This window comes from Pithys albifrons, chromosome 2 (assembly GCF_047495875.1).
Source record: "Pithys albifrons albifrons isolate INPA30051 chromosome 2, PitAlb_v1, whole genome shotgun sequence".
Taxonomy (NCBI): Eukaryota; Metazoa; Chordata; class Aves; order Passeriformes; family Thamnophilidae; genus Pithys; species Pithys albifrons.
Genome location: NC_092459.1, coordinates 54,863,659 through 54,890,507, shown reverse-complemented (window position 1 = coordinate 54,890,507; position 26,849 = coordinate 54,863,659). Strand labels below are relative to the sequence as shown.

The 26,849-nt window shown below is 37.9% G+C and overlaps 1 protein-coding gene and 1 long non-coding RNA gene across 3 annotated transcripts in view; one reads left to right on the top strand and one right to left on the bottom strand.

Moving 5' to 3' along the window:
- The window catches only part of LAMA2 (laminin subunit alpha 2), a 369,190-nt gene that overhangs the window by 6,971 nt on the left and 335,370 nt on the right, over window positions 1–26,849 (bottom strand). The window contains exons 49-59 of the mRNA XM_071549053.1: window positions 26,349–26,511; window positions 24,256–24,400; window positions 21,891–22,029; window positions 20,209–20,220; window positions 17,570–17,690; window positions 15,131–15,349; window positions 13,676–13,824; window positions 10,032–10,208; window positions 9,008–9,221; window positions 3,395–3,507; window positions 1,950–2,139 (exon numbers count right to left, since the gene is read on the bottom strand). Of these exons, the coding sequence (XP_071405154.1) occupies window positions 1,950–2,139; window positions 3,395–3,507; window positions 9,008–9,221; window positions 10,032–10,208; window positions 13,676–13,824; window positions 15,131–15,349; window positions 17,570–17,690; window positions 20,209–20,220; window positions 21,891–22,029; window positions 24,256–24,400; window positions 26,349–26,511 (1,642 nt within the window). The remainder of the gene's footprint in view (window positions 1–1,949; window positions 2,140–3,394; window positions 3,508–9,007; window positions 9,222–10,031; window positions 10,209–13,675; window positions 13,825–15,130; window positions 15,350–17,569; window positions 17,691–20,208; window positions 20,221–21,890; window positions 22,030–24,255; window positions 24,401–26,348; window positions 26,512–26,849) is intronic.
- LOC139668904 (uncharacterized) lies at window positions 3,871–26,104 on the top strand. 2 transcript variants are annotated; one of them, XR_011697142.1, is made up of 4 exons: window positions 3,871–3,955; window positions 13,683–13,851; window positions 14,117–14,347; window positions 24,278–26,104. It is a non-coding gene; the product is annotated as an uncharacterized lncRNA (long non-coding RNA). The 2 variants fall into 2 exon arrangements; XR_011697143.1 differs by lacking the exon at window positions 24,278–26,104 and adding an exon at window positions 20,921–22,681.

Below are 26,849 nucleotides of genomic sequence, written 5' to 3'. Positions count from 1 at the left end.
TTGAGTTTATGATTCCACTAGCTTGGACATGCCTCAAATCATAGTTCATGCTAGAGTAAATATAATACTGACTACATTCTGTTGGTATTATGGCTTCTGTTGAGACAAATGGGCTGTGAATCACATGGAAGAGGTACAGTTGCTGCAGAGCTGAGGAAATTCTACCCCAGCAACCACAGGCCAATGTCTTCAAAGTTTTATATTGAAATCTCTACAAATCAGCATAACAATAGTTCTGCATAAAAAAGGGATAAATGCATTATGCATATTAGCAGACTTCTTAACAGCATGGTAGCTGGCTCACCAGAGTAGCAAAGAGAGAAACAGCACTTGTTGGCTTTTCTTTAGCATGACTGCTTCTGCTTCAGTGTGGCAGCATATCTGTCATGCAATAGGAATGACTGAACACCAACAAAGGTGGCCTGAAGGTGAGAGACTGAACTTGGTGTTTACAGGCAACTGTAAATTTGAGATGGGTAACTATGCCTTGGGCAGAAGAAGAATAAGGGGACTGAACAGGAACTGGGAAGAGATACCCATACAGAGGACCTACACAGATAGCAGCAGCTTCTGTAAGACTACTGGGAATGCTTTAGCATAAATAATTTCAAATGGAGAAAAGGTTTTCACAAAAAAGATTATTTTTAGGAGAAGCCCTTGCTTTCTTAGACACAAAGACTGTGGCCTTTATTCTTAAAGATATGGCCTTCTCTCCTCCTCTCTCTCTCCCTCTCCCTCTCTCTCCCGCTCCTTCTTCTTCTCTCTCTCTCCCGTTCCCTCTCCCTCTCCTCTCCTAATTGATTGTTTTTGTGCTTTTTGGAATTGATCTTGTCTTCATTGTCCCTATAGAAATAGGATCTAAACAAAGGGCTTTTTCTTGTGGAGTGTCAAGGTGTATGTCCAAGGAGCACAATTTTCCATTAAAAAATTCACGTTCCAGCTAGTTCTCTTAGAATAAAGAGACAATGGTTGAAGAAGGAAAACATTTCTTCTGTATGTAGAGAAGGACTAGCAGAAAGGGGCCTTGGTCTACTGTCAGTGCTCATAGGCATTACATAAAACAGTTAAATGATGACTACAACTTCATTTTTCCCCTTTATGAAATACCTTTGTGTAGAGCAGCTGCTATCATCAAAAAGTTCATGACTAAAAATCCAGTGAAAATATGATTCCTGGAGAACAGAGTGGGAATTAAGTGATTAAAGTTTAAGAGAAAATGCAATTAGATTTTTCTCTCATTTGGTGATGAGAAGTGGATGGTCATTTCCAAATATCTGTACAAAATTCAATGTATCTTATAGTATATAATTTGAGCACATAGTTACATGCATTCTTTTCTTCTCTGTCTTTATTGGTACCTTCCAGCATGTTACCTAATGATTATATGTGTCTGTTGTCCTCGGCCCACTAATACTAAATTTCATCTTTGTGATGTTATTCCTTCTCTTAGCATCCATATGCATATAATGCTCCCTCTTATAAAGTCATAGAAGGAGCTACCAAATACATCCATGTATATCATATTTATTCCCTAATGAATTAATAATACAGGGAAGGTTTACTTCTTTATTATTCTTTTTTTTTCTTTATTCTAAGCACTATGGCTTAACAATGACATTATTAATGTAGAAACAACTGGCTTTAATGATATATTCCATCATTGTAAGCTGATACTCACCTTAGCCCTATTAGGCAGGAAGGAAGATTTCCTTCAGTTCCTTACCATAAATGGGACATATTTAAATATGTCCAGAAATATGTGTTTCCTGAAGGATAAATGCCTGTGTACCAGTGAATCTAAAAACATGAATTTTGCTAGATATTTTTTCCCCAGAAAATCCTAGTTGTAAAGTTTGGCTTGTGTAGACTACATTTTGAAAATATCTTAGAGCTAAAAAAAAGCTCACTCAGCATTGCAAAGAATAATTTAGCATTAGAGACTATTATACCTTGTGCCACTGGCCATCATTTATTTTGTTGGAAATCATGGTGCTGGTGTTTCCACTTCCCAGATCATAACTGAAGTAAGGCAGACCATTCTTTATCTGAACTGTAGCAAAATCAGCATGGTTGATGCGGGCCATATAAAACAGCAAGCCAGAATCAGCTGTTGTTCGGACTTCAAATTCAATGGTAAGTCTGGAAATCAAACAAACAGGAAATCAGTAAACAAGGAAAAGATATTTGGAGTCAGGCAGCAAATTCATCTGCTTTACCTTTTTGTGTTCCTCTAAAAAGACTTTACAGTTAGTGCCCAATTTTACTTGTCCATTAGAGTTCAAGAAAAATAATTTGGTTATAGGCAACTTGCATTTCACACATATCTGACCCCTGACATGTGACTATTCATTAGTCCCTTTGCTGTGGAAATACAAAACTGCAATCTTGGCACAGAATTTCAAAATATAGTTCACAGCTGCAGCTGTAGTAGCTAGAAAAATCCCAGCACTTGTCAAATTCCAGCAGCGTTATCCATCATTCACACACCTAATGCTCAAAAAGAGGAGAGCTGTAGTGATAGCTGGCAAATTTTGAGATTCTAATGAGTTGCATTGCCTGAAGACAGATTGCAAAACTTTTAAAGATGCAGAGAGAAGAGTTTACAATAAAGACATAAAACACTGATTCCTCCCAACAGAAAATGAGGTTGTGTCTGAGCAGGTCTGCTGACCCCTCAGACAGAATGGCAATGCTGAGAACCTCCTCTACAGCAAAGAACTTGTGAAGAAATTATTTAGGTTCTTTAGAAGCTAAGGCTGTCTGGCAACACATCAATAACCTAGCTCAAGCTAAGCTGCAAAGTCAGTACCTAAAGTAGTTGATAATACAAATGTGAAAAATCATTACATGCAAGTGATCAGGCCAGGATCATTCCTACTTTTCTAAAATTAGCATAATGTGAAAATATGCAGCACAACATCTTTATAGGAAAAAGTGAGTGTGAGCCTCATGGATTTGTAAACTATAAAGCAACAAAATTGCTTAGTGGTGGAGCATGGCACATTTGTTAACGTGATTTCAGAGCAAAAATGAACAATTAACAAGTTACAGCTTCACAAATTCATTGAAAATAGCTGCATTTTATAAACCATTCATGGAATTCCTTTGCATGTTGACATTTATATATAGTTATACTTTAGGGGGGTGACGTCCATTTGTTTCTCTGCAAATCAGTATGGGATCTGTATGTGTCCAAACCTTTATAAACAAAGAGGTAAACTGTTTCTGTGATAGCTAGTTAGGTGGGCACTTCATTGCCTAGATGTCAGCTTTAATGCTTTTTTAGGTTTGCTTCATGAAGTGAATTTGTCATGAAATGTGATCTTTTTTCAGATTATGCCATTTTATTTTGACATTATTCCAACACAATTCATTGCTGAAACAAACAACATACCTGTTTTTCACTTTGGTGTCATCAAATGCAACTGCAATGTGGCTGTTCCTCGAAAGACCAAACTGCTTGCCACCTTCCAAAATGGATGGTTCTGTGTCAGCAGCACAGGAATCCTGAAAAATACACAGCAATTATACAAACTTTGTATTTTGTATCTGTCTCAGCTGTGTACATGCTGGGATTCTTCCACCTGTTCAGGACCACCTAGTTGAGAGACTGGCCCTGCAATTTCCAGCGTGTTGGTGTCTCATCACACCAGCTAATGTTATAAACCAACATGACAGGATGTTATAGGCTTAGCTAGGCCTAAATTTAGGCTTTGATTTAGAGTAGTTCTCAGATTAGCAGTTGGCTTGAGCTGGGTCAGGCCAGCTGACAGCTCTGACTGCTACTGGCCAGTGGGATTCCATACCATATTCTGACATCACCCCAAGTATAAAAAGAGAGGGAGGTGGAGCTTCTGTCTTTTTGCTCCTCGCCCCAGCCCTGGGAGGATGTGCTGTCGCTGCTCCTGCTGAGATTAGGCTTTACTGCCACCCCACTGCTGTGTTATCTAGGGAGGTGAATATTTCCTTGTTAATTTTATTCCTCTCTTGCTGGGAGTTTTCTCAGAAAGAGTTTTCTGGAGTGTTGCTGTGGGTCTGGGTGGTTGGAATCTGTATTATTGGGGTAGGTGTCTCGGTAAAGTTGCTGGGTTTTTTCCACATTTGTGTATATCTGTGTGTGTTATAATCTGTTTTTAATTGTCTCTCTTCTGTATAAAAATAAGAAGCTTGCTGTTTCAGGTATTGGTTTTTTTTCAGGTTTTTCTTCTCCCCTCCTTTTCCCTTGGGGGAGGCTCTGACTTTGTGTTGGGCACTTGGCACTTTGCCCCCTCAACCTTACACAGAGGACCTTGGTGTAAAAGCAGAGCTCATTAAGCTGCCTGTAAAAGCAAATGAAAGCAATATATGAACATTGCTGCTTTCATGCATTCATCAGTGGACATTTTACAAGAGTCTTAAGTGATTTCCAGGCAGCTCAGTGTACTCCTAGCTCACATAACTGAGTTTTACACAGTAGGATGCCCTCTTACAGGAATGAAGCAAGATCTAAGTTTTAAAGCAGTGCTTTGTTGTTGATGTGAAATACAGTCACCTTAAAAATAATGAGTTAAAAGTAGTTGCAGATCCTGCATCTGTCAACGAGTCCTCCATTTTACTTCTTTATATTGTTTTATAACTATATTCTTCATTTAATGTGCTGTTGTTTCCCCTGGCGCTGTTGAAAGGCCCCCAAAACAATAAGGAAATCCAAGTAATTGATGGGTAGATGTTACAACTGTTGAACTCCCTGAGCTGTCTAATGTAGACACATTACCCAGGGAATAAAGAAAGAAACCCCTCCCCATCTGTTCCACTTCTATTAATCTTGAAGTGGTGCAACAAAGCAAGGTAAAATATCTTCTGCCCACTATAATTTTCTCTTTTTAATTTCACCAGGTCTTTTAATCTCTGGCCCTAAAGCTCTTGTATAAGGGCGCCTGGGGCAATGTGAGACCGTGGTAATTACCAGCTCCTACTCATATCTAGCTTTTGCCTCCCACTGAGAATATTGTGAAGAAACTGTTCAAAGGATCTAACACAACACAATATCAGGACAATACCGCTGGGAAAAAAACACCCAAACTTTGATAGCTGCAAGCTCTGTTTCTAAGCACTGTGTCTGCTATCATTTTGGGTTGGCGACAGTCTCTTATTTGAGCCCTGACTCAGCAGGGACCTGCAAAGCACAAGGTGTGGTGCATTACTTTCAAAGACTTCTTTCTCTGAAACATTTTGAAAATGTCATGAGTGACTCAGGCACTGAGATTTCAGCCACAAAAAGGAAATTTCTTTCCCCATCTCACTTATTCAGGAATGTATTTTTTGCTTTCACACGTCACAAAAATCTTTCCAACAGTACAGAGCACTTCTAAAAATTAGTTTTCCATAATTAATACTCTGGTTTGAATATGACGGCATAGAACACCATGCCTTGTGACAAGTGCACACCAATCGGCAATGGAGGAAAAAAACAGGCAAAATTCAGTAGGATCAAGTGAGGTTATGAATGTGTGATATCAGTCTTCCATTGACTAGCAAATAGGAAAAGAAATCATGTTCCCATAATGCAGGGTAAAGTTTTGAATTATTTTAAGCTTTACAGGGTTATCTAGAAGTTTAACAACTATGTTAATAATAATACTATGCATATAATACTTTCAATAACATTTGAATTTGCTAAAATTTGAAGATTTTAAAAGAAAAAAGCTGCAAAGGGGAAAAATCAATAGGGCATGTTTAAAAAACTTCCAGATTTTATTCACAAGCCTGTGCTTGCTTTTGTCTTTTCAAAGAACTGCCAGCTTCACAAGACTGTGCACTAAGCATGGATCATCAGCTTGTATTAAAATATCTCAGCTTTGTTTTTTTAGTAATGGTGTTAATGCATCCTGGCTGCTTAATAATATTCAATATTACACGAGAGCTTCAAGACTGAACTCTTCAGCTGCACTTTACTTCAGTCTTGTCAGATGTCAGGGACTTGACTGGTAGGTCAAGAAGCTAGGTGTGTATGGTAGGGGAAATGAAGAACAGAAAAGCCCACCTGTGAGCTGTCACACATTCCTTACACTCTCATTTGTTGTATTAGCAATTACAAAGAAAGCAATTAGTGGAAAAATGGGCCATTGAAGCAGTCCCCACAGTTCACTGAATACTGTTAGTAAAACAATGCAGTAACGCATAAAGAAATAATAGAAGATACCGTCATGGAGTCAAATGCAGAAGAAATGCTGGCGCTCTTCGTTTCAGTGGCAAGCGACTCCTGAGAAGCAGTGAATAATGTGAGGCAGAAGCAGCAGTTACTCAGTGCTGGGAAATATTCTGGCATCCATAGCAAGCAGGAACAGCAGACTGGTGATGAGTGTTATTTCCCAACTGTCCTATTCCTAGATCTTGTCTTGCTTTGAGTAGAGGGTAGGGTTTTTTCTCATTTGGGATTAAACTGCCCTCCCTTTTTTCATGCAGATGGATAATGGAGAAGAAAAGGTCCTAAATGGACTTAAATAGAACAGATACCTTATTTAAGTCTATTATGTGAAAATATTTTTTCTGCTGTATATTTTCCATATACAGTCTTTCTACTCTGAGATTTTGTATAATTTACTGTCATATGAGTGTCACTTATTTGTTGAAACATTTCTCTGAAAAATACTTTGGAGAACTTACATGAATGTAAACTATTCAAAACCTTACCTTGTTTAAAATACTTACAAGTCTTCAACATACTAACACAGTTTCAATTTTTCCAAGAGAGAAATGGAGTAACAGTGTTTCATTTAGATCTTTATTTCAAATTCCTGTTTCAAATTATCATGGCTCTAGATAAGCTGATATACAAAACTCACCTAGTTACGATGAGACTAGTTTTCGGTATTAATTCCAATTTTGTTATTCAAAAGTTAGTGTTTGTATTCTTAGAAAGTGTGCACTTGCTCTTTCATGTGCTTCTGTGTTTTTTGTTTTGTTGTAAGACTTGATCAAGGGATACTATGTCTGCATTCCTTCACTAAGCATTAAACTGGACAATCCTTTTTACCTTGTTGCCTGGATCCTTATCTTTCTATGGTAGCCTTATTGCACTGTTAATTTGCTTTCAACTTCAAACAGAAAGCTACATCAGAGCCCTTGTGTAACAACTACTTCATCTTGTGGGAACGAATCAAAACCACTGCCCTAGAGCATTAAAAAGCCAGAGTTTATAACTCTGGGGCCTGGGATGCCATAATAACTCAGATGGATCTTGCCTATGTTGAACCCAAGGCTCCCATTTTCTGGCACACAGGCATGTGATGTGGAGACTTCAGTAGTGCCTGACAAGCAAGTCCTTCTAGATCATCGTGGCTCGGCTTCGCGAACGAAGATTTGGGAAGGGCTCTCCCCACGTGGGTGTGCCCTTCCAGCCTGCACAGTGGATTTTTTAGGTGAGGCACAGCGTGCTCAGAACTGGCCCCACTGTTTAACTCCTAAGGTCCATCTACCACGGCTGAGCAAGCTTGGACGGTAACAGTGAAGTCCTCAGGACTAGAACCTACAGCCTCTGGTATTCCCAGGAGGTGTCCCATCCAAGGACTAACTGGAGCTGACCCTGCTTAGCTTCCAAGATCAGATGGGATCAGGTGTCAGGGTGGCATTTAACTGCCTCTTTCTAGATAAAGCTGTGCCATATATACCTGGCTAATGAAGGTGCCCATGAGTCTCAAACATAAAATTAACCTTAATGACTTAGAGGTTCTGTACTAATTTTTGCACCATTTTTTACAGAAATCCTACCTGTGCCCAAGGAAAACCAAATATGAATTCTAAAATGAGACTGGAAGCGACTGTGGCAGACTTCAGGTTCATCTGTCTCTCACTTATGGACTTACGGCCTCACTGAAACTCCCAGCTTTTTTTGTCAGGATTTTTTTGGTGTCCTTCATGCGATTACTTGATAATATGAATCTCTGGGTCACACAGAAAAGCCCAATATAAACAAATTTGGTGTTCTGTAATGCTGCGTTGTGTTAGTGAGGAGGTGTGAAATGGGAACAAAGATTAAACTTGACCTAGTACTGGTGCACCTCCCAAAACAGTTAAAAGATCTTCTGAAGCCAATCTGTGAGAAACTTCCAAAATTACTGACTCCTTTGTATTTACGATATATATATATATATATATAGATATATATATATGTATATATATATTATATATATATAAAAGAAAGTTAAATATTATGGTTGTTAACGTCTGAAACCTGTCTTATTATGGTAGTCTAAATTCTGATAGTGTAAACAGGCTCCTAACTAGGGAATGTGCAGTTTTTTCACACTTTCTGGAAACCTCACTCATACTGAACTATAGCATGCATAAACCTGTGGGTTGTATGCAGATATAATAACATGCAAAGAATTTCCCCCCTCCCAGTAATATCTTCCAGTGTATATATTATTCAGTTTAATATTCAGATATCTAAGCATATATTTTTAGGACAATAAAATGATGCATCAACTTACAAAACTGCTACATTTGTGACAGAAGAAGCATCTTTCTTAAATTTTGTTGTATAAGACCGCTTGCTATTATCTAGCTATTTAAGATTAGTGGCAACAACAGCTGAGCTCAATTTAGCAGTGACTGGGATTTAATTTTGTAAGTCTCCTGACTAAAGATATAAAATAGAAGTGGAGGAATTGCCACATCAAACAGACTTCCTAGTTTACCTTTTTCTTCATCCTGTCACTAACATGACTATTATGTGCATGAGAGAACAGCACATGAAATATCATAATGACATGTATTTCCCATAGGAAAATTTCCCTTCCAACCCCAAGCAGGTTGGCTTATATCCTGAACTGTAAGAGTTTATGGCTAAGCAAGCAAACAAAAAAGAATTTAACACTATATAATTCTTTAAATTACTGTGTGATAATACAAGCAAATGCCACTATTTTTGTGGCAGAGTGCTTTGTCATTCTTGATGGGTGGCCTTTCGATTTTGGTCAGAAGAAGAAACTTTTCAAACTACCTGATCAAAGTGATCTGCACTTACAAGTAATGAAGGTAGAGATGGTGTTGGAGGAGGAGAAGCATGAGGAATCCTTGGCCCTTCTTTCTCCCCATTAGTGTCTGGTTCAGGTTGGATGAGGACTGTTGCATGAGTTGGTTTATCTTCATCCTCAGGTGGCCTAACCTCTGGTTCTAGAGTGGGACATCGGCCAATATCTGCATTTTCAAAGGACACGGGTTGAGCAAAGTCCATGGGGCTGAGAACACACAAAGAAATTGATGTCTGTTATTACTTTTTCTGCCTTTTAACCACCCATTTATCAAAAATAGCTATTTGCTGCAGTCTAAGTTCACTATGAAGGACATAAAAGCCAGGATTTGTTCCATCCTGTAGAAATACATAGAGGTACAGAAGCAGAACACTTAAATTAGAGGTGATAGTCCCCACTGGCTTTCCTTCCTACAATGAGTGCAGAGAGACAGGCATCCACTTTGGCAAGATTTATCAGCCCAGGTAGTTTCAATCATATTGCTTAGAAGTCCTCTCTGACCTACAGTGGTGGCATGTGGGGTGATGAGATCCTAATTTAGTTACTTCAGACTTGTGAAAGAAAGATTTACTTTGGAACTTTGTATAGAAATTTTACTTTATTCACCATTCTTTTTTTTTTCCCACTTAAATGTTCCTTCCAGATTACTGCATTTTCCACAAAGCAAATTGATTCCCATGGTGGTTCTCAGAATTTGTATACTCTTACACTTAAGTGTTAGAGTACACTATAAATACCTATTGGTGATGCACATCTTGCTGCAGTGCTACTGTTGAACTTCCCTGATTTTATGGAAAAACAGATAGTGTTGGCTTGTCTGTAAAACAGTTCATTATTGCATAGTCTTTGGAGCATATATTGGAGACAAAAAACCAGGAAGGGCATATAAACAAAATAGATCATATCCTAGGATTTGCTGCTAGTATGATTCCTTGCAACAATGAACCTTCTTCTGGCCACCAAGGTAGTCAACGAGACTTCCTTAACTAGACATTTGTTGGCATCAATGAGACTTACGTGGCATTAATGACAAGATTCCATATACAGCCCTCAAATGGTGGTATGTTTCTGAGAGGTGTAGTCTGAAACTGAGAAGTAGTACCCCCTACAAAGAGTTTCTTAACAGAGATGGGCTGGTCTGAAGGCAACCTCTGAGTCTGGACTTTGTCTTCATCGACTTGAACAGTGAACATCCTGTGAAAAAGATTTGAAAGCAAAGAAATTGATATTTTACTCCGGTTATTGCTTGTATTGAAATCACCCCTTTGCAGGTCCCATTTACTTCTACACCAGCTGTAGCACTGAGCAACCCAAATTATGAAATTAGCAGTTCACATTAAATGCCTATGACCATAGGATGGTTTTCAGCTATTGTTATGCTTTCTTGGTAGTTGTCTGACAAAGCTTGGCAAAATTGTGCTGTGGAGGGGCAACAATACCAGACCATGGTTGCATAGGAGGAATTTATTTGTGATGTGGCAACACCGACACAGGGAGGGCCAAGCCTGATGTACTGTGATGGTAGATATGATCTAGATGGTCTAGAGCTCCACAGGAAGGGAACAGCACAGAGACACATTTTGTTTGGACTCCCTATTTCTTGGTTTGTACAAGTTATTATCTTCTTGCTGGGGCACAAGCACTGCTACAGACTGCTCTGGTTGCAGGAGCAGCCACAGAGACATACTGTACACTTTTTAAAGATCTGGTAGCTTTTCCTGGGGGAGATGGCTGAATAGGAAAATTGCTGATTGTTCACTGTGCTGTAATTCATTCTCATGGGTGAGTCACATGGCACAAGTCAAAGACAAAGCAATCCCATGTAAGGTACTGTTAAGGCAGAACAGAGGTTGATAGATGCCTCTGAAGAACAGCACCACTGGCTAACCAATCAGTTTCTGGCAAATAACCTCATTTTTACCAACTGTAAAATTATATTGAACTCTGCTGTTCTTCCTTAACTATAATTACAAATGTTAGCAACTGAATACTGAAAATATTTATTGCAAAGAGGCTTGTTTTCACATGTAAAATGCTTGGCTTTCTTATTTACAGAAGTCCTAGATAGAACTGGATAGTGACTTATGCACCTGAATTACACAACTTCGGTAATACATCCAAACCATCCAGTTTCCTCATAGTTTTAGATGGATTTATTTGGTCTAGAAAGCTGCAGAATAAGAAAGTGATTAATTTTTTCCAAGGGTTGCAGGAAGCAGGTATTAAGAGATTTATCTTTCAGGACAATCTCTAGGAAAGAGATTTCTCTGGAGGCAGTTCAGAGCAACAGACTAATTTAGGTTCTTGTTATGGGTTTAGCCAGGTGGGCCTAAATTAGGCTTTAAAGTTCAGATTAGGCCTGAAATTGTCAGCTGACTTGAGCTGGGCTGAGCTAGCTAACACCTGACTTCTTCTAGCCAATAATATTGTATTCCATACCATATTACATCATCTCAAAGGGTGTAAAATCCAGTGTGTGGGAGTGGCTTGGTTAGTTCCATCATGGCTGCACTAAGAGGAGGACATCTAGCAGCTCCTCTACTATGCTAGGCCCTGCTCCTGTTGCCCCTGCTTGCATTTTGTTTGCATTCAGGGAAGTAGAAACATTTTTGTTGTTTCTGTTTCTTGCTATGTGTCTCTCAGAGTACTTACAAATCTAGTGTAATAGACTTTGCTTTGTATTAATTGGGGAGTGGGAAGTTATTCCTAGTTACATATATGTAACTTGTGTAAGTGTGTGTTATATTGTAGTTTCCTCTTAATTTTCTCCTTTCTGTATAAATACATGTAGTTAGTTCCAGCATAAACCTGGTTTTGAGGGTTTTTCTTTTCTCTCTCTCTTCTTTTCCCTTGGCTGGCTGGGGGGAGGAGGAACCCTTTCACTCTGTCCTGGACAAGTTGGCATTTTGCCAGCTCAACCCAGGACAGTTCTGTGCAACGTCCCAGAGAGGTCACTTCTCTCCACTGCCTTCAGAGGAAGCATAGGGAAATCAGACTGTCGATACTTGAGTTATCTTTTGTGCTGCTGCATGTTAGGTATCAAGCTGTGGCTAACCATGGGAAAGATTCAGGGTCCAAGCAGAACCATGGAATGATGTACATTAGTCTGTTATATAGTATCCTATAATCACCTTGGAAGAGAAAGCAAAAACTTCATGAAAATATGGACAATTATTGCTCTGACGAGTTTTCACAGGGTGTTCCTCTCATTTAGTAAAATAAAGTCTGAGTTTTTGATAAGCAGGGAAAAGGTTAATCTTAATTTATATCTTTTCATATCCATTTCAAGTTACAGAAACTGCAGAGTTCAGATAATTGGTTTTGTAACAAAGTTACTTTGAAAACACAGAGGTTTCATCTGAACAAGCATTGTACAGCAACTATGCCTTGATGTACCCTCACATGTACCCTCACAAGGTCAAGTACCTCACAAGTACCTACTGCTTAAAAGAACTTACTTTGTTGTTTAGAGCTTTTTAATATTACCTGCATATTTGTGTTCTGTCATGGTCACACAAAATGTATCACAAAATGCAGTCATTGATTTCCAAAATAACTTTTTCTCCCAAAGAATTTATAATTTGACTTTAGTCACTGAAGTAGAAGAGACATACTGACTGAAAGCATTACTTACAAGAGGTTTTTAAACAATACAATAGAAATTCAGTCACAAAATTATCCTGATAAAGGACAAAGCAAAGGAAAGCAAATTACAGAGAGAACAGAAGGGCACCTTAGCACTAGACAGATGGGAACTGTTGCTCAAGAAGGCTGCAGTGCTGTGGGGGTAAGTGGGTGAAGCCTAGACTTCAGTGTGCTAGGTTAAGTGCATTGTGTAACATGCTGGATGTTACACAGTACATTCTGATTTTTTAAAAAAAATATACAATTTTTTTCATAATCCACTAAACCACTGAATGTACACATTTGTATGTTCAAATGTCCCTAATAAGCCTGTTTGGAAGAAGGGCTATTCCAGGCCATAAATAATACTGACTGCCTGAGTCCTACACACTACAGTAGTGCTGTTTCTAATCACTTTCTGAATAGTGAAGTGTAATAAAAAACTTTTACAATGCCTGAGAAAGGGCAAAGGAATTTAAGTGAAATTCTGTTTAAAACAACATGGTCTGAGAAGGTCTGTGATGGCTTTTCCAATAAGAATGACTGTGGGACTATGTGTTTTCACTGTTTTACCATATTTAGCTGGGCACCACTGTAACCACATGTACATACATTAGCACATGGCATCTCAAAAAGGCTACAGGCTGGTGTGCTGTTGCTGTTTATATTCTTTGAAAATGGTTAGTTTTTCTACATGTCCTGAAAGGTGATTTACTGCATGACAGCAGTATTTCTCATTACAGATTCCACAAATAAAATATATTTCCCAAGAATAAGAAGGTTAAAGATGCCAATTCAGAGAAATACAGGTCTCTGAAAGAAAACACGTTGATAGCCTAGGAAAGCATGTAAAGCCAGCTCTGCAGAACAATAAGGACTATCAGAAACTTACTTCTAAAAATTTTTGGATAATGGCAGAATTATATTAGATTTTTTTGTCTCAGCAGAAGCCTTTACATGGATTGCCAGAGATAATACATTTGCTTTGTTGAAATAGCTGTGCTGTGTGGTCTGTAGCATTTCTTGGTATTTTTTACCCTTTAGCTCGTTCTATCCGGATGGAGTGTGCTCTGCCATCATGAAACTCGCCAGTGTCTGGTCTGATGGTGATTCTGTGTGGATCCCGCATCCCAGTGGAGATGTGCACTTCTAGTCGACCTCTGTTCAGGAACACTGCGTAGTAGGCCTGCAATATATATGTTGGTATGAAAAGGTAAGTTACATCTGCAGGGAAGTTATTTAACTTAGTTTTACATTAGTGTGTATATTTAATTGGCTTACCAGATAAAAGACACTGTTGTTTCAGTTCTGCTGGTGCTGCTGTTACAACATTCAGACTTTGCATTTTTGCAGTGAGTAATAGGTAAAATGAGGTCATGCTGGAAAACCTCACCAAAAGATTTAACTCTCTGCATACCTATTTTCAGGGAAGGGTGGAGGCTTCTAACCTATAATTTTTCTGGTTTTTGTTGTTACAGTAACTGGTCTTAAATCCATCAAGCCCCAAACAGCATTGATCTCAGCATGAGTTCTGACTTTGGAGGCTGGCACACCATGCCTGTAGTTACTCTAGCAACAATATCATACTGTAGTAGATTTCAGGATGTCAGATCCAGTTACTATAGCAATAAGTGGTCATGTTCACTTCTGTGACTTGAAGAGCTGGGAAATGATAAAGGAGCCCCTGCCCTGAAGATAATGTCATACAGGTGAGCAATTACAATGTGCTGTCCCTGCAGTGTGTTACTACAGGTCACTGAAAGTTCTCTTCCAAAACATGTAGAAAGAAGAATAACAAAATATTATTTGCCAGAAGTCCTGAACAAAACATTCTATTTATTGTTGTTGTAGTATGTTTGTCTGTCAGGACTTTAATCAAGATTTAATCAAGAGTTGAATAATTTCTAACAGCAATCACACTTTCACCAATTAGTCACTTAGGACACTGTGGATTTATACAGCAGATTTGTATTTTATGGGAGAGGAGGAGAGGCTGGAGCACTCCAGTTGTGTGCAGTGATATCAAACAAGGAGCTTATCTCACATTACTTTTGGCAGCTTTTTTATTTCTCTTTTGGTCGCAGGGGAACTAAAATTATCCTCATTTATATCTCCGTGAAGAGGAATGAGAGAGTTCCCAAGCTTTAATAGTGCATGAGTAGTCCACAGAATGAGTGAAGAACAGTACTCTCTAATATTTAGGTTTTGTTAAAAAAACAACATGGAATATGATAAAAAACAAATCTGCTGCTTAGCAACAAACAACAGATACCTTACTGTAAACCTGTAACAGAAACAGTTACTACAAAGCAAAAACCAATTCTGATCTTCTATCAGATTCTTCATCAGATAAAGGATAACATCAGAAATAATTTATTCCCAAGCAATGAATTTTAACTCAAGTATGAATATTTCACAGTGTCTTGGAACAAATTAAGTAGAAGTTCAGTAAAATTATGGGTTTTCTTTAACTTTTGCTGGGTGGCTCGTACCTGTCCTGTCTGTCTACGTTTTCTCCTCAGAGGGGCAGCTTTCCTTCCAGTGTTTCTGCGCTTTCTCCTGGGGGGCACAATTGTGCCACTTGTGCCAAACAAGATGATCCCAGACTCACTCTTGGTGCTGAAGGAGAGATTGATTTCTGTGCCCATGTCAAAAGAGACAGGCTGCAGCTCCACATAACCTGGCTTGGAGAAGCTAACTGTATAAATGTTCTGTAGGCAGAAGCATACAGGAAAGTGCATTAGTAGAATTAAAAGCAAGAATATGAATGCACAGGAAGATCTCTTAACTAAAATAATACACTGTGTAAATATAACTAGTGTGAAGAGGTTTCAAGTAAAACAGACAGCAATTTACTCCTCAAAGTGTTGCGCAAACACTAATTTACCTGTTTACATCTGGCATCATTAGCATATTTCTGGAATCCTGTCTTACAGAAAGGCAAAGTTCCAGTCTTATGTCCCTATATCCTCTTGGATTAAAAATAACTGCTCAAGGGAGTTTTGGTTTTTTGCACATGAATGTCTTCCATTGAGTTAATACAGTTGGATTTTGCTTTTGAATTATTGCAACAGGTAACAACAGCCAATATGAACATAAACTAGATTCTAGTACTTGTCAAATGTGCCCAGAAAATACTTTTCAATAATCAGTCATTATTGCTTCACTGAGAGCCACTGCTTTCTTGATTACACGGACTCATGAATGAAGCACTTATTGCACATGGCCCAACTCTGGATATTGGTAGCCATTAACACAATTTAAAGAGTAGAATATGTCATACAATAATAAATCAGTATATAATTCTGAAGATTTTCTGTCATCGGTGCCAATTCATGTATTCTTCCAGCTGTGGAAGACCAGTCAATAGAAACAGTGACTTTATTTCTAAAGTAGTGTACCACTCTTTCAGTATAGCAGAACTGTTTTCGGGTCTGGAGAACAGATTATGCCAGATAAAATCATTGCTGCTGGTGCTCACCTTTCTCTGAAATCTGAGGATATTTAAATAATTGAGTGTATATCCAGTCTTTAGCTTACTTCTCTTTTTTTTTTAAATTTTTATACATATCTGGTTTTGTAAAATTAGAATATTTTATTTATTTCCCCAACAAAATGGTTAATCCAATTAGATTTCGTTCTCTGAAACCTCAAGTGTTACAAAATAATGTGAAAAGCAAAGTACTTTCTAAGATTCATAGCAACGAAAGGAAATGAACACAATTCTCCTTTCCTGTTCTGGAAAGAATCTACAATAAATGAAAACAAACTTGAACCTCCGTATCGAATTTTCACTGAAACCAAATCTGTAAGATTTAAAAGCATTTAAGCAATCTGCTTGTTTACAGTTTAGCTTTTTCCCAAACTTGAAATCCTAAAAATATGGATCTCATAAAAGATCCATTTAGTCTAGTATCCTGTTTGAGAGTCCTACCGTTGTGTGCTTTTTGCTCTGATGAGGTCCAGAGGTTCAAAGGATAAGCACAATAAAATAGGGCCCTCATCTTTATTTTGGCCTGGTCAAGTTCCAATTACTGTTCAAAGGGAATTTTTAATGTTTTGTAGAAAAAAAAAATTTGAAGAGCATTGGGTTAACAACATTTTATTTGGCTTTACTGTAGTTGTATCTGATATGGAACTCTAATTATTACATCTGCTTGCAAAACGATCTTAAATTAAATAGATTTCCAGGGAAGAAAAAAAACCCCTCTTTATTGGGAGGCAAATGTCACTGGAAGTACTTTTTTATATATGAAGATTTTTCTTTTCCATGGAAAATGACTATATTCTCTCCCAGATTTCAGATCAGATTCCTTGAATTCTGTATTCATTGAAAGGCTGCTAATTGCAAGCAGAAAGAATCAAAAATAAATGGACCTGAGTTGAATTTAAAGCTAAAATAACAATATTGATTGTGTACATCTTTCGTGATAAGTAAGAAACGTGCCTTCCGGCTCAGTGGTAGTTCATAATAGTAAGTTTTATTATGAACTGTATTCAGTTTTATGTACTGAATGACTTTACAATAACAATTAAAAAACAATTTAAATCCTTGGGGTTTATGTGCATCAAAATTTTTTGGTTTTTGGAATGTTCTTAGTGTCTATCTCATTAATTTCAATAATTCCTATGTTAGGCAGCTGAAACAAAATTGCTATGCAGTTCAGAAAATCCTACTCTTTAGGGATAGGGATATCACAACTAACCAGGGATACTGTTCAAGAAGTTAGGGTCTGGAAAACTGGTCTACTTGCTGATCAGAAGGACTTATTACTTCTTTCTCTTATATATAACTGTTTGGATTTTCAGGTTATATTGGTATTTGTTAGATTCCTGTTTAAGGAATATGCCTTATACAATTAACTTATTATGCCATAAAATCAGAAACATTTATACCCGTTAGGACCAAAATACATGGAAATCAGACTAACCTCTAGAGTGCATCCTTTTGTTAGACCAACAAAATCAGGGCTGCTCAATATATTATACGGTGTCCTTGAAATTTCAATGTCTTTGAGACAACCTGTGTATTTCTCTAAGTTCACTTCAGGCCTAAAAAAAATTTAGAAGGACAGTGTGTTTTCAAAAATAGAAATTAGGGACACAGTCAGCCAGACACACACACAGACACATACACTTTCAGATGCACAGATGCTCGATTTTCATTTTTATTTTAACTACCCACATACATTCAAATGTTGCCTTCTACCACCACCTATCAGCACACATTGAACTCTTGCCTTACATCACTCAAAAGGCATAACAGGAGATTCATCTATTCTCCAATTAACAACAGTTCCCTTCTCAATTTTTTCTTTCTTCTCTTTAGTTTTTTTGGTTGGTTGATTGTTTTGGTTCTGGGTTTTGGGGTTTTTTCCCCTTTGGTAAAGGCATGTCCTCACCTTTGGTGTTAAAATACAGTGAGCTATAAAACGAGGAAGTTGTTGTTCCTCAGGCAAAGCATAAAGATGCAAGCTAGGAAATCGTAACAGTAAGGAGAGACCTTAACTGGAAGACATGTTTCATTCCTCTTTTTGCATGCTAGATCCTAATGAAAGAGGAACTTTAGCAGCATACATTTTTTCTATGTATCTTATTTTCCCAGAATCTTTCCTGTGAAAACTGCTGCATATTTTCTTATGACAGAGCAATACACTTGACTTTCTCGGGTTGTTAAAGAAAACAAAACACTTGGATTTGTTACAGAATGTAGCTATCCATCTATGAAAGGAAAATACTGAACAGAATTCAAATTCCATGTTTGACTCATCAGCTGGCTGACAGAAGAAAGTACAAACCCCTTGAATGTAACACCAAAACTATCATGCTTTAATGAAAAAGTATGATATCCCAGGCCAGGAACACCAGAGTGAGACCATAACTGCTGGCAACATTTGAACAAGGCTTGCCAGAAAAAAAGCCTTATAAAGTCATTTCAGAAAAAAAATGTTGCCATTCATGCCATGGAGAGTAAATCCAAAAAAAGGAAAAAAAAGCACTAGTTAATTCACTCACAGTATTACCCATGAGTGTTTACTAGAATATCTGAATAAGATGAACAGCTCAAATAAAGAAAAATTAATTTGGAAAATAAATATGGAGTTAAAACTGGTATGAGGTGAGAGGAGGTTGGGGGAAGGGAGGAGGAGACAAACATTTCAGCTCCCTGGAAGGAAACAAAATAATTAAAGGATATTAATTACAAAATAAAATCATTTTGCACAGATGCTAATCAGCTGTATGTTTTGGCACTGAAAGCTATTCTTTGCATTATAGCCATCCTAGCAAGCGTGATGTATTCTCTGGCAAATTAGTATTCTCTACATTAGTTAAAGCAAGCATCTGGTTTACTAAAATGATCCATATGCTGCTTTATTTACAGTCATGTAGTTACAGTGACCTTTCACTTTTCATTTTTTTCCCTAGCTCTTTTCCAGGTCCTTTATGGACTTATCTTTCCAGCAGCAGAACAGTTTTGCTCTATCATTGTCTGTGGTCCTCAGAGTCTCCTGTCTTTGTCATCCAGAAACCGTTCTTGTTACTACCCTCTTGCTGCCCTGCCCAGTGACAGGCTGCCTTTTTTCTGTTCTGTTTCAAGCAGTTGATGTTATCTTATAATTACCAACCCGTATCACAGAATTACAAAATGGAAGGTTGGAAGGCACCACAGTGGGTCACATCTGGTTCAACCTCTTTGCAAACACTGAACACTTGCTCAGTGTTTTCTTAAGTCTTTCTTCCTTGTTCCCTTCCAAAACATACCAAACAAGGTTCGAGTTCACTCAGATCTTGGGGGGGGGGGATGTTTGTTTGCTTTTTTGTTTGTTTTGTTTTGTTCTGTTTTTTTGCCAAGCTGGGATCAGTTTCAAGGGAAAACAAACAACAATTTCTGGAACTTGGGAGGAAATAATCTTCAAGATCAAGGCCAGGGGGATGGGGGTGAAATTGCATTTTCCCAATTCAAGCCAGGAATTAAGCTGAAAAACACAGCGAAGTTCAGTTCTTATCTGAGCATATCAAAATAAAAGTAATGAATACAAATAGTTGCAAACTGATAATGCAGTCAGAAGTACGTGACCTCCACCTCTCCTCCTCATCCTCCTGTTCTTAAACTGAGAAACGACAAATTTCACAAAAATTTGCACCTTACTTTCATATCCTCCTCAGTAATTACTTAATAGCCTCCAAGCACAGTGCTCCTTGCCTCACATGGGACTTCACTGCTCTTACAGTCTGGAAGTCTAGCCAAAGTCAGCAATACAGCTGTCTGTAGCTCTGCTTCTGAGGCATTCCAGTGTTGCAAACAAACACAGATGAAGTAAGCAGCTGTGTGAAGAAAATAAAAGTTGCTTGTGTAGGTTTGTGCAGAGCATGTAACGTGACAGTGTTAAGCTCTTGAGAGCAGCTTTGCTAGCTGTGGCAGGAGCAACTTGCTGAACTAAGAGCCTTAGCGCAACAGCTGGTATAAGTACTGCCCACACACTGCTGCTGCTGCTGCGTTGCTGCCTGTGCTTTCAAGCCGCACTTACTAAACACATGCAAGTCATGCAAGCAATCTGATTATTTTTACCTTGCTTTCATACTGGGGTGAGAAAGACAAAAAAAGAAAAGAATAAAATTGCATTAATTGTAGCAAATGATAATTCTCTTATTGCTAGTTCATGATGTTTATTAGCAAGGTTCAAACACTTCACAGTGAAGCAGATATTCATCACTTACAAACAGCATGTAATAGAAGGTAAGATTCTATATACACTATCAGGCTATAACAATTAACAGGTTTGCTCTGCAAAGAGCTACCTTAAAGTGTAACATATCAAAGGGCTTTTATGATTTGTTGCTATACTTGGTTGTGAGTAAAAGCAAACCATGTAAAAGAATGTGGCAGAAGTGACATGACCTGATAATTACAAAGTCACGGATACCTCAGTATCTATTGTTTGCAGTAGCTCAGCTTTGCCCTAATCCTCCTTTCACTACTTTTGATTCCAATTTACCATAACATTCATCTTGCCTTAGTCACTGCTGAATCATAGCTGGAGGCAAAATGGTTATCACTGGTCTGAGTAGCTGTGGTACACTGATTTTCTAAGCAACCACAAAGGAAGTGGAAGATAATTGCTCTAGACATTTTGTTATGCACTGGTGTGATTTCACAATTACATAATATAGTGTTGTATTTCATGAGTAAAAGAGATCTTAGATCTTTTTATTGCTGGGTGATTTGACTTCAGAGGTCAGTTATTATCCTAATAAATTAACAAATGCATCCATTCTTTTAGAACTAGAACAATCTGTGGACTAATCACAACAGTTCCTTGTGCACAAGACCACTTCAAGGATGTCATTATGCCATGTACTTAAAGCTGACATAGATTAATGGGCTTGTTTCTGTGTTGCTCATCTGACCACTGTAGCACAGAATTCTCTTGTTCTTGTAAATGAAAAACTGCTGAATAATAATTTAAACTTTAAATAAGTTTTTTGGTCTATTCAAAGCCATGTAATAAAGTCACTAAATTCCCATTTCTTTAGTTTATTGAAGCTGAAGTTGAAGTTTCTGAATAACACTATGCAATATTTTAAAAATAAGTACTGGGAATTTTATTTGTGTAAGAAATTCAGGATCAGACTTCTGAAGGGAAAAGTTTGCTGTATTTCATTCTACATATGTTAAATATATCAAGAATATTGTATCATATACTTTAAGCCTTGAATACAGGAGGGTTTTTATCTAAGCAACTTAAGTCTACAAATACTTTTAAATTATATATAAACAAAATACTTTTATACATATTCAAAGTATACTGACAATGATTATGCAAACACACGAATACTCATTTAACAGTAATCCCATGAAGAGTAATTCAATTTTTCTACTCATGTACAAGGTGAACACTTGTCCTTAATTTTGTGGAAGTATAGAGCCACTTCTATGAGTCTGCAGTCATAAATTCTATTTATCAAATAAAAAAATACTTTAAAAGTCAGCTACATCATGATTGTTGCACAGTGTCACAAAGATGTACTACACCGCTACTTTTATTTTCATTGTATTTATGCAAGGTGAGCTGTGCGAAATACACTGAAACACATAACATGTGCAAATAAAGCATCGTCTGCTGTGGCAATATGTATTGGGAATTCACCATTCACTTACTGCAAGTGAACTTGAGAAATAAATACAGAAAATAAGATTACACTGTACACAATACTTGCCAAAGGTAAAGAAATTGGCTTGAGCCACATTACCTTAGATTTCTCAGGGTTGGCAATCCTCCAAAATATATTTTCTCATGCCCTTTTAAGTTGAGTCCAAAGTGGCTGCCTGTAGAAGTTGTTGCTATGGTCTCTTCTTCATTGGTGTCTATGTCTACAATCGATATGTTGGCTAAAAGAAATTTCAGATTAGTGTCAGAATATCCGACATGAACAAGGATATCTTAATGTAAGAAACCAACAGAGAAATATTTGGAGGGTTAGCATGTGAGGGGAGAAGCAAGGAAGGCTTTATTTTGCAAATAAGATATTGGATTTCCATATTGTCAATTATGGGCAGGGGAAGAGACCTGCACTTTGTTTCCGTGACAACCTTAAAAACTGTATCAATTCTGTATGCTTTATTTTTATGTATTGTCTAAACCTGTTTTCAATTTGGTGTCTTTTTTCTGTCACCGGAATTTGGAGCTAACACTTCATGACAAAGTCAAGACAGAAGAGATCATTTTATGTCTAATTTGTGATCTCAGTCCAAAGATTGCCACTTGAACAGGATTTTTTAGTGTAAAAGTTTGTTAACCATTGTCATTATGTGCCTTAGAGATTGGAGATCAGTCACTCTATACCATTTTCCCACTCAAAGCAGTCAGTTGCTGTCATGTCTAATCTCAGTCTGGAGTCAGTGATGTGCTACATACAACCATCCTATTTAAGTGCTTGTTCCATGTATATTTTTTATGTATGGATTAGTACATAATGTAAAGTTCAGTTAAAGAGATGAGACTTAGTGAAAAATGCTGAGCAGTCCCCAAGGAAGAAAGGGGTATTCTACTACGGGGATGAAAAAAACAGGATTTCTTTCTTTCTTTTCTTTCTTTCTTTCTTTCTTTCTTTCTTTCTTTCTTTCTTTCTTTCTTTCTTTCTTTCTTTCTTTCTTTCTTTCTTTCTTTCTTTCTTTCTTTCTTTCTTTCTTTCTTTCTTTCTTTCTTTCTTTCTTCCCTTCCTTTCCTTTCCTTTCCTTTCCCTTCCTTCCTTCCTTCCTTCCTTCCTTCCTTCCTTCCTTCCTTCCTTCCTTCCTTCCTTCCTTCCTTCCTTCCTTCCTTCCTTCCTTCCTTCCTTCCTTCCTTCCTTCCTTCCTTCCTTCCTTCCTTCCTTCCTTCCTTCCTTCCTTCCTTCCTTCCTCCCTTCCTCCCTTCCTCCCTTCCTCCCTTCCTCCCTTCCTCCCTTCCTCCCTTCCTCCCTTCCTCCCTTCCTCCCTTCCTCCCTTCCTCCCTTCCTCCCTTCCTCCCTTCCTCCCTTCCTTCCTCCCTCCCTTCCTTCCCTCCCTCCCTCCCGTCCTTCCTTCCTGTGGGATAAACATTCCTGTTGTACCTTTCCAAAACCAGATTAATATTCCTTTCCTTTTAATACCTGTATCCTCTTTATAAACACAAGATATTCGAATGCTATTAATAAATTACAATTATGTGACATTGTATTTTGTCTTAATATCTCCTGAGTTAAATATGAACTAAGATAACTGTCTAGCAACAAAGCATTCCTCCTTTAAAGGTACAGCAAATCTGCAAGTGAGAGCTCTAAATTATTTTGGCTACTGTCCCAGCTCCCAAATCTCCTTCATCCAAATACAAAGGGAGATGGACTGTGCTTGAGGGGCAAAGGCCAAGTAGAGAGCTGGCACTGCTGGGGGCAGAGGAGGAGGAGTGTGTTCAGGGGCTCACAGTGACCCTGAAGATTCAGAATGTATAAGACTCAAGATACAAAGGCACAGAATTTGCCACAGCTGTCATAAATAAAATTGTCTCAGGTAAGATTCTACCAGCCCTACATGTAGACTACAAACAAAAAATGGTGTTTGCCAGCATGATAGCTAACATTCTTTGTGGTTTATCAAACGCCACCACTTCACATTTTGTGCCAGTAACAGGTTAAACAATCAGCAGAACTTCTGGACATGTTCCCAGTTTTTTCCCTGCAGATTCAGATCACAGCACACTGCATACCATTGGAGAATATAAAATAGTTGTTGTGTTCATCTACTGAGAACTGTACTATCAGTGCTGAATTCATTGCTTTTTTAAAGTGCTTTAGTATATGCTCAGCATGAGAGGACTGTACAGCCTGAAAGCTATTGTTGTCTTAAAAAAAATCACACTGATGTGTTTCATGCTTTGGAACAACATCAGGGAACTGATGAAAAGGCTTCTTTTATTCCCCACTCAGAAGAATTTTAGAATGCAATTTATGTAACTGTATAATAGAATTATGCTTGAAAAATAGGCTGCCTGTCCATGAAGGCCCATTTGACCTGTAATCTACATCCTCCCTGTGATTAGATGGTTAGCCGTACTGCACCGGTAACTGGGAAAGTCATGGTTTTGACACCACAGGAACTTACCTTGCTTTTGAATTCTTGACAGGGTGAAAGATTTCCACCTGCCATCGTTATGATTCTGGTTGCTGGTGACTGAAGCTGTACCTGAACCCAGATCGTAGCTGACTTTTATACGCCCACCACTCAGTTCTACACTCATGAAATCCTTCTGTTAATGAAAATTATTAGATACACAATTATAATTCTTGTTCATTGAGGTTAGAGGCATATGACATTAAATAAACATGTGCTAGTCCTGGGTGACAACAGACAACTTTTTTCAACCTTAAAAAAAACTAAGACATTTACTGCCCATGACTCTAATGTACAAAAGTCTGATCAACAAGTTCTTTTTCCCCTTTTATTTTCTTCTGGATTGCTAAATTAGTTGGAATCTTGCTAACAACTTAGCTGGTGTTTTGATGGGATGTCTGTAATTTTATTTTCTTAGATTGAAGACAGAAATAGACATTATAACCCCCTGAAACTAATACTTTGCTTTGAAAATATGTCTGCACTATATAGTTAGTGTATTTTCTACATACCTCAGCTAGACTTGAATTTGCAAGGTAGAACACAAGAATAGTAAAGATGCTAAAATGTGCATGTTTTACCAGGATTTCCACGGAGTAATCTGTACTGAAGCAACAGAGAGCTATCAAGTCTCTTATTTTCATCAATGTGACACCACTATCTAAGCAGCAACTGGCGACGGCTGACTGGAACAATGATATATGCTCCAGTCCCCTACAGAACAAGAGCTGACAGGATACAAAGAGCAAAACAAATAGCCAGGGAACTGGACAGCATAGAAGGCATTAATTAAGTAATGGTGGAACTATGACCCAGGATGTGAATGTACCAGAGAAATTTTAATTAAAACTTTACTTATGGCCAGTCCCACTTTTTCTGAGTAAAATTTAACAAACTAAGTATTCTAGATTCTTAGGCATGTCTATCCATGCATCACTAGAAAGAGCATCCTCAAAGATTTTATAAAGTCGGACAGTATCTTAAGAGACAAATCATGTCAGGGTTCAGTTGCCTTCCAGTTCCCAGTTATGTTATTCAAACATTCAAGTAAATAATTTTTTGTAGAAAATGACATAAATTAATAATAATTATACAAACCCATCTAAAATAATTACATTAATTATACTTTCAATAGTCAATTATAAAAGTTAATTAGAAAAACTACATAAATACTTCATTAGCATAATAAAATGCCAGTTTTTGCTATAGTCAGTCAAGAGAAGCACCTGCCTCCTGGATACTTCCAGCTACTCTGGTAATTTTTTCCAAAATACAGGAATCTGAAATAACACTGATTTACACAAACACAGTTTTCATAAAATAGTGAGCGCTCAGTTATTCTTCAAGACATCAGTGAGAACTGCTGCATGCAATTTCTGGCCCATGTGAAAGGGTTAAGGAAAGGACTCTCTTCCCAGCCAGTCATGCAAGTCAATCTGGATCAGAGATGTTGAAGATGCATTATTCAGATCTGGACAGATGTCTATAAGTAATTTCTCCCTGTTATCCACACACAGTTGATATTGTGTATGCATAAAAGCCTTGAACAACTTTATAACTAATGTTCCTATTCTCTCTTTTAGCTGTAAAAGGCCCCATTTGTACACTTCGTAAAAATATGATCGCCGTTACATCCTGTTTGTTCCACCATTCAGTTCCCCTTTAATACCACTCACATTAAACATGAACTTTTTCTTTGTATCAGTAGGAGTTCTATGTAAGAATTGTCTCTTCCCATATTCTCCGTCCTCAGTCTATAATATTTAAAACTATGAACATACAACCACAACTGAAGATGTTTGCACAGGTAAATATTTGGGATAAATAAAAATTAATTAATAATTTCAGAAAAGCTGGAATTTCCCTCAGTCTTAACATAATGCTCCCCAGCCAGTAAACACTAGGTAGTCAACCTCTACACTATAACATTGTCTTCACTTAGCAGTGAAGCATCATACCAGCCGACATCATACCAGGACAGTGGTACATTAAATTACTATTTATTTCCATAATCTGATGAATTCAGTCACTGCAAAGATGGCATGAAACCTGTAAGGAGTGTGGAGTTAGCTGGTTGTTCTTACCAAGTCATCAGTAGCAAGATACATCAGCAGGGAATTTGATGAGAAGGTCCTGAATTTGAACATAACTGTGGAAATATTGGGGTTCCAGCGGATTGGGCGGCTCACCATGGCGTAGCCATCACCATCAAACTGGACTGTTCCTTCACCATCTGCCACCTGTGGGCTGAAAAGGGGCAATTCCAACCATTTTCCTTTGCCTCATGAGATTAAAATAAAAAGGGGGAGGGGCTAGGAGAGCGTGGGGTCAGCCCAGGAAGACTTCCTGAACTTCGCCTGATTTTGTATGAAACTCTGTTCTGACAAGTAAAGCTGTAAGGTCAGCTCAGCAGCTGTCCAACATCAAAACACAGCTGGGAGGAAGATGGAAGAGGAATATATCACATAAATCTATCTCATGGTCTGTAAGAGTTGCAGGCATCCACGAGTCAGTTCTCACACCCTCTCATGCTTTGATTAATCCTGGTTACTGGTTGTGAGGAGTCTTTCCATCACAGCACTGCT